The following is a 7,799-nucleotide window of genomic DNA, read 5'->3' as shown; positions in this document are numbered from 1 at the left end:
GCTTTGCTGTCTGGCATGACGTAACCAACAGAGAAGGAACATCCACTGAAGCAGAAGAAAAGCCAGAGAAGGACTGAGTCTGAAAAGCCCAAAGAAAATGCCATTTCAAGAAGGAGATTATGGTTATCGTGTCAAATATCACGACATATCAAGTAAGAGGAAAGCGGAAGCCAAACTATTGGATTTGGCAACATAGAGAGAGGTCAGTGGAGAAGGCAGGCCAGAGCCTGAGTTGAGGAGAATTAGAAAGTAAAATGGAGGAATTGGCTCTCACCGTGGACCACTCAAGAACATTGGCTGGACAGGGAAGCCGAGAGGATTGGAAGCAGCTGGAGCGGGATGTGAGGTCGGCAGGGACTGGGGGAATGTGTGTCTACGCAGGTGGGGACGATTCGGAGCGGGAGCAACCAAGAGGCAGGTCATTGTAATAGCAACGTCTTAGAGAAGGCAAGAAGGGAGGGAATCCAAGCACAAGTGAAAGGCTTGTCGTCTTTCCACGAGAGCAGGGACGTTTCACCCACAGCAGCAGTACAAAAGGCAGGGGCTCGGGGTGCAGATCCTGGGAGGCTTGGAACGTCATGGATGGCAAAAGGGAGGGTGCTCCTGTTTAAATGTTTCTACTTTCTCAAGGAGGGTCATGAGCTTGGGTGGGGCTTGGAAGAGGTGATGTGGGAGGTTTGAAGAAAAAGGAGAATGTTCGTTTTGGAGCATCGGGAGTTCTGTGGTTTCCAGGAAAAGCTGAGTATCCCTTTGAGAGGTGTGGTTTTCCGCATAGAGTGAGACAACTCAGGGTCTTGGTTTTTCTTCAACAGTGTAGGGCTACTTGTATGCAAAGTTACACAATTTGCAAGTGAAGAATTAAGAAAGGACACACGTGTTCTTTAAAACTTAATAAATGGAGTCTTTGAATAAAACTTTATAGCAAAGTAGCCTGGAGATTTCCTATTGAGTTTTATTTTGATTTAAGCATTGTGCTCATAAGTAACCATTTTCTGTTTTGAATTCAGTTTTTAGAATCGGCTTTTTTTTTAATTAAGGCTGTGTAGGAAGACATTTTTTTCATTAGTAGAGTTGTGTTTAAACAGTGTCATTATGTCATCAGATTTCTAGTCTGCCGTTTGAACTCATAGAATATATTCTAGCAGTTGCTGGATCATAGACTATTTTTGTGTTGACACCTATGGAACATCAGAAGTTTAAATATTAGAGCAAGGTGAGAATGAGTAAGTATAGAATTGGATTGATTTGAGAATATATGAAGGAGGGAGAAACTCATGGAAATAAAAGGTAATAGAATTTTTCCATGAGCTTTTTTTGAAGCTCCTTTGTATTATCATGAGATAAAATGGCAACCATGAAGAGTCGCTGAAATAGAGGACAATAACAAGACTGATGTGGATCCCCTCACAGGGGTCACAGGGAAGGGATGAGTCAATCAGGGTACAGGAAAGCACCCATGAAACATACAATACTCTTCTGGTTCCTTGAGGCTTCCCCCCCCCCCACTATCATGACCCTAGTACTGCCTTTTACTGCGGGTTAGACCCCAAAGCATGTGCACAGGTACAGATAAGACATAAGAGCTCACGACACACGGGATCCAGGAAGAGGAATGGGAGTATGGATACCAGGAGGGCAGGGGGTAGGTGGAGAGAGGAGTGGAGGAAGGGAGAACCGGTCAAGATGATCTGATCAACACATAACCACCCCCACCCACTCCACAGGGGCACGAACAACAGACACCATGGGGGAAAGGAGACCAGTTGGTGCAAGATGTGAAAATAATAATAATTTGTAATTTAACAAGGAGCCAGGAGAGGCAGGGGTGAGAAAGAGGAGCTGACACCAAGAGCTCAATAGAAAATAAATGTCTAGAAAATAATGATGGCAAAATATGTACAAATGTGCAATTGATGTATGGATTGTTACAGGAGCCATTAAGAGCCCCCAATAAAATGTTTAAAATTTTTTTAAAAGACTGACATGGAGGAGACAGGGAATTTTGTTAGCGCACATGGATTTATTTTACTTTCAACTCAAAAGGTTTGGGGTCCATTTCACTTTGAGGGGATGTGAAAGACGTGCTGTGGGGTATAAATGATGATGAACTGGTAAGGAACAAATAAGGTATGTGGTAAACATTTCAAGGGAATGATAAAGGCTGCTAACACTGGTGCAGTACGTACTATGAGTGTATCCCAGGCAGTTTAGGGGATTTGTGCGACTTTTTATTGAGTTTGGTGAAAGTTTGCAGGGCAGGTCGTCAGTTTCACGTTCAACAATTCATACATTCTGACCCAACTCATCCATTACAAGCCCCTCAGTGTACATTGCTCATCCACTTCCTCCCTGTTTCCTGTTCCCATTCCAACTCCTTCTCTCCATCCTCCGACGCCTGCCCTTGGGAAATCGTACCCTTTTGATCTTCAGTAGTTGATTAATCTAGCATGGGGTATGTTCTGTTCCAAACCTGAAGGGTGACCAAGGGTCGTAGTCTTGGGGGTCCCACCAATCTATCCAACCAGTAAACCTGATCTCTTATGATTTGGACTTGTAGAAAAATGCTTCACATTTTTCTCTTACTTTATCCAGGACCTTCTAATGTTCTGCTTTCCAGAGCAGTTAGTAGTGGTGTTAGGTTCCTGGATTGGGGTACCTCGGTTTTGCTTCATGGTGCTGAAAGAATTCACGTGGCAGAAGCACATTTGTAATCCAAGTGACTTCTATGAGGACAAGGGAAGTTTCTGGTTTGACAGTCTTAAAAACCATGTACTGTTTCTGGAAAGCATACAGGCCATGCGGAGCCACGCAGGAGTTCTTGTCTAAACGCAGAAAATCACTTGGAAAGCATACTGGAACCAGAGCACGAACCCCGCTTGCAGCACTAGGAGACCCCAGAGGCCTAGAGGGCTGTGGGCCCATGTAGCCCGGGCCGGCATGCAGGTGTGTGCGTGCTGGCATGCTGGAGGGGCTCCGACAATGCCTGCAGAGCACACCGGGACAAGAGAGAGATGAAGCCTGCCTGCGGAATGTTTTTACCCCCACTGGCTGGGGAGGTGTGGATGAGGTCACTGGCCGACCCTATTGGCTGAGTTAGGCACACCTGTGTGATGTCTTGTGCCCAGGTAGACCTCCCATCAGCCTAGGGGGCTTGTGTCTGAGCATGCTCAGTTTGGATCTTTCCATAGGTGCCTGGTGGGTACCTGATTTCTTTCTAACTCCTTTAGTCGTGGTCCTATGCAGGCATAGGGGAGATAACCCCCCTTAATCCCTATTCTGGCTATCTGACAGGGTAGGTAGACACCGTCTAGTTCTTGTCTCAGGGTTGAGGGACTGAGGTTTATGTTTCCAGGTGTCTTTTGCTTGTCCTTACCCGTCTTTGTTCTGGGCAGGGAGAGACCAATAGTTGTGCCTTAAATGGATGCCATGAGTTTTTCCCCCTTGAGAGCACTAAAACCCACAACATATATGAGATGAGTAGTTTCCTCCATCTGATACAGATAAGGAAAAGGAGGCACAGGGAGATTTGGTAACTTGCCCCAAGTCACAGCTAAGGCAGGAGGTGGGGTCGGAGGGCATAGTCAGACTCATACTTGGCTCTTGTGCATATCATCTTAAACAGCACATTGCCTCAGAACCTAACGGATGCCTTTTAAGAGTGGGAAATAAAATGTGTTCCATTCTCCGTTTACTCAGGTACAAAATGATCTCTGAATTCACCTGGCCCAACCATGACCTACCTTCAGACAAAGAGGCTGTCAAGAAACTGATGGAACACTGTAGGTTTCAGGATGATGTAGCCTATGGGAAGACCAAAATCTTCGTTCGCACTCCTCGTACATTGTTTACCTTGGAAGAACTCCGTGCCCAGATGCTTGGAAGGATCGTCCTCTTTCTACAAAAGGTAATTTTATAATTACATGCAAGAATAAAGTCCTGCTTCAATGTTCCTAAAGATTTGGTTGCATCTTTTACGGTCATTCAAGAAGTGATCATGGACAGTATGTTTGTGTGTGTCTATGTACATCTCAGAATGTTGTCTGTTGACTTGTTTGGTTGCCTACGTTCAAAATTATTTTATCCCCCAAATTCTTATGGCATTTCCCCCTGCCCTTTCCCCTCTGTTTCATGGTTGGGGCATACATCGTAAAGCGTGAACCGTCAGCCATCTTGACATGTTCCATTCCGTGATTACAAGTTAAACTAAACTTTTGTTTGGTTTTAAGAAGACGTCCAGGATTTTTTGGTACAAACTTTCAGGATTATCTCAGGACAATAGTTATAGGGGTTCATCCAACCTCCGTGGCCTGGGAAAGTCTGGAGTTCATGAGAACCTAAAATTCAGTTCTCTAATCTCCCTCTTTGATCGGGATTCTTCTGTGGGATCTGTAATTGAAATGCTCACTGATGACGCCAGCCATCATCCACCTGTTCAGCTCTCAGGGCAAGGTCGCTGTTCTCTTTTGTCTTCTGGTATTTACAATTGGGGAGAGATGTCAACCAGCCTAATTTTTGTTTTAAATGCTTACCCTATAGTTTCTGGTGTTTATTTTGTCCTGTGACTCAAATTCTTTTATAACATGTTTAAAATAACCTCCCTCAACCATCATGATTTTCATCATCGTGTGGCCCCACGTGTGAAGTGTTGACTTAATAATGCCTATTGGGAATCCAGGGGGGACGATCCCTACAGGGCCAGTGGTGAGAGTGGTGATCTTGGGAGCGTAGAAGGAGGGTGGGTTGGAAAGGGGGAACCGATTACAAGGATCTACATGTGACCTCCTCCCTGCGGTACGGACAACAGAAAAGTGGGTGAAGAGAGATGTCGGACAGGGCAAGATATGACAAAATAATAATTTATAAATTATCAAGAGTTCATGAGGGAAAGGGAAGTGGGAGGGAGGAGGAGAAATGAAGAGCTGATGCCAGGGGCCGAAGTGGAAAGCAAACGTTTTGAGAATGATGAGGTCAGTGAATGTACAAATGTGCTTTACACAATTGATGTATGTATGGATTGCGATAAGAGTTGTATGAGCCCCTAGTAAAACGATTAAAAAAAATTAGCATCGGAAAAAAAAATAATGCCCATTGGTTCATGGTGCATAGTATCTCATTGATCCATGTTGGGGCTCACTCACCCATGTATTTTTATTCTCTCTATCCATTCTCATCTATACCATTTTAATGTAAAAAAATACATAGGTTTATATAAAAAGTATGTACCTCTGTGAGAATATATATACCTAGGGATCTATATCTAGGAGAACAATTGCAGGGTCATTGGGTATACATGTACTTATTTGGTCAAAGTACTCCCAGGTTCCTCTTCAGAATGGTTCTGCCAGTGTCCACCAGCTGCACATGAATGACTAACTTGACATACCTAACTAGCTGTAGATGACAGCTGTTATAGCACATCTCCGAGACTGTGGGCCAATTCTACCTTGTCCTACAGGGTACCCTTAAGTCAATGTTGACTCAGTGTCAGTGAGTTTGATATCACATCTCTGTCAATATTATCCAACTACCAATATTTTGCCAGATTAATAGATATAAATATTTTATATTTCTCTGATTTGAACTTGAGCATCTCATTAAAAACCTATTTGCTTTTTTTGTTTTTCCTATAAACATTTGTTTTTCTATTGGAGTCAGTATTTTTTTTCTTCTTTTCTTAGCAAAATTGCTTGAATATTTTCTGTATTTAATGTCATAAAATTTAGACATTATAAATTTGTTCTTCTCTCTTGTGGGAATTCTGGTGAACTTTGTCCATGATATCCTTAATTGAACTGAACCCTTATTTTGATAATCGGAGCACTTTCTCTGTTTCAAAGATATTCTTTACTTCTTTAAACTGTATAGTTTTACCTTTCCTATTTGGATCTTTAATTGTAAATAAGCACATGGTTTTATATAGAATCCAGTTTTCATCTTCCTCCTTATGATGAGCCAGTTCTCTCGGCACTAGCTACTAAACAATCTGTACATTTCCCATTAAAATGTGATGTCACTTTTATCATATATGAAATTGCCATGTGTAGGTGTCTGTGAGCCAGCTGTTCTGTTCCACTTTTCCAGTTGCCCGATTTTACACTAAAGCCACACCATGTTTATTGTAACCTGTCTTCATGTATGGTAGGATAAATCCTTCTTTATTCTTTTTTATTAAGGGTGATTAGCCTATATTATACGTAGACCTGTATTCTGCCATATAAATTGTAATGTGTGTTTATTGAGCTCATTAAATTCAACAGTCATTTTTATTAGGATTCATCAATGTTTTAAAATAATATGAGAAAACTATCATTTTCACAGCATTTAACCATCTCATTAAGAACATCGACTAAATCCCCTCCCAAAAAGAAGAGCAAACCCACAGCTGTCCAGCTGATCCCAAATAATAGTGGCCTATCACAATCTCCATCTTCCCTGTCTCCCTTCCTCCCCCAAAAAACAATGCCTCCCTTCTATTTATAGTTTATTTATTATGTCTTCTTTCTCAAGAATACTGGAAAATGGAGCTCTGGCTTCTGTCTGCTCTAGTAACGTACTTTCACACATCTGTTATTCTGGGTCACCAAGTTCCTTGTCTTTGACCTTCATTACATATCTGTGGTTTGAGGGGATTGTTTTGTTTTATAGACCTGGTATTAGGTCTTTCTTCTTTCCACCTATCCAAGAGATTGATTCCGATTCAGAGTTTAGCCATGAACTTCCATGGCCAGGCCTCTCACTTTTCTTGGGGTAGTGCTGGTTTGTGACTATTCCCTGATGTGTTGAGTATTAGAATGACTTTCCTCTCCAATGGCAATACATATTATATAATCAATGAACTCACTCTCTATCCACTTGGTAGCTGGTAAAACCCTCTTCTTTCACAATCCATACATACATCAATTGTGTAAAGAAAACCCTCTTCTTACTCTGTGTGGCAGTTTGATGTTCACTCTTTCACCATCCTCCATGTCTGGCAGACTTTATTCCATTACAACTCAACTAACAAAGATGAGGTCGGCCACCTTCCCCTTCTGTCTGCATAGTCCAGCTCATACATAAAAAGGAAGAATTCCATAGTTTCAGGAACTGAAACTGTGAACCTTCAGTTCCCTCTGATAGAGCCTTGCTTCTAGAAATGTAGTGTGCCATTACCAATTCTCACCGCCCAACCCGTACTCCTTTCCTGGTGAGAAATTGCCATGTCTAGCTAGAAAAAAATGAGATTCTAAAAGACAAAGAATGGCTGCTTCAGTTACTATCACTCCTGCAGTGTCTTCCCTGCCCAATCTTGTCTGATGTATAGATCTTGCATTTCTTCACCATTACACAGAGGGAAAGAAATAAGGGTCTTCCTGCCTATTCTCAGGCAGGCCATTCCTACTGATTGACAAATGCATGTAGAATCTATATTTTTGGAGCCAACCCCACAGGCCATAAAATAAGTAGAAATTCTTCTTCTCTCACCTTTTGGAAATAGATCTTCAGTCACCTTTCTTTTTTTTTTTTAATCATTTTATTGGGGGAACTCGTACAATTCTTATCACAATCCATACATACATCCACTGTGTCAAGCACATTTGTACATTTGTTGCCATCATCATTCTCAAAACATTTGCTTTCTACTTGAGCCCTTGATATCAGCTCCTCATTTCCCTCCTCCTTCCCTGCTCCCCACTCCCTCATAACCCTTGGTAATTTATAAATTTAATTATTTTTTCATATCTTATACTGTCCGACATCTCCCTTCACCCACTTTTCTGTTGTCCATCCCCCAGGGAGGAGGTTATATGTAGATCCTT

At 42.1% G+C, this 7,799-nt stretch overlaps 1 protein-coding gene across 1 annotated transcript in view; it reads left to right on the top strand.

Moving 5' to 3' along the window:
• The window catches only part of MYO1D (myosin ID), a 233,769-nt gene that overhangs the window by 49,064 nt on the left and 176,906 nt on the right, over positions 1-7,799 (top strand). The window contains exon 16 of the mRNA XM_013005749.3: positions 3,697-3,904. Coding sequence (XP_012861203.3) covers positions 3,697-3,904 — 208 coding nt within the window. The remainder of the gene's footprint in view (positions 1-3,696; positions 3,905-7,799) is intronic.

Source organism: Echinops telfairi, unplaced genomic scaffold (assembly GCF_000313985.2).
Source record: "Echinops telfairi isolate 266 unplaced genomic scaffold, ASM31398v2 ScPeMD7_7458;HRSCAF=8496, whole genome shotgun sequence".
Classification (NCBI taxonomy): Eukaryota; Metazoa; Chordata; class Mammalia; order Afrosoricida; family Tenrecidae; genus Echinops; species Echinops telfairi.
This window is presented reverse-complemented; position numbering and strand designations above follow the sequence as displayed.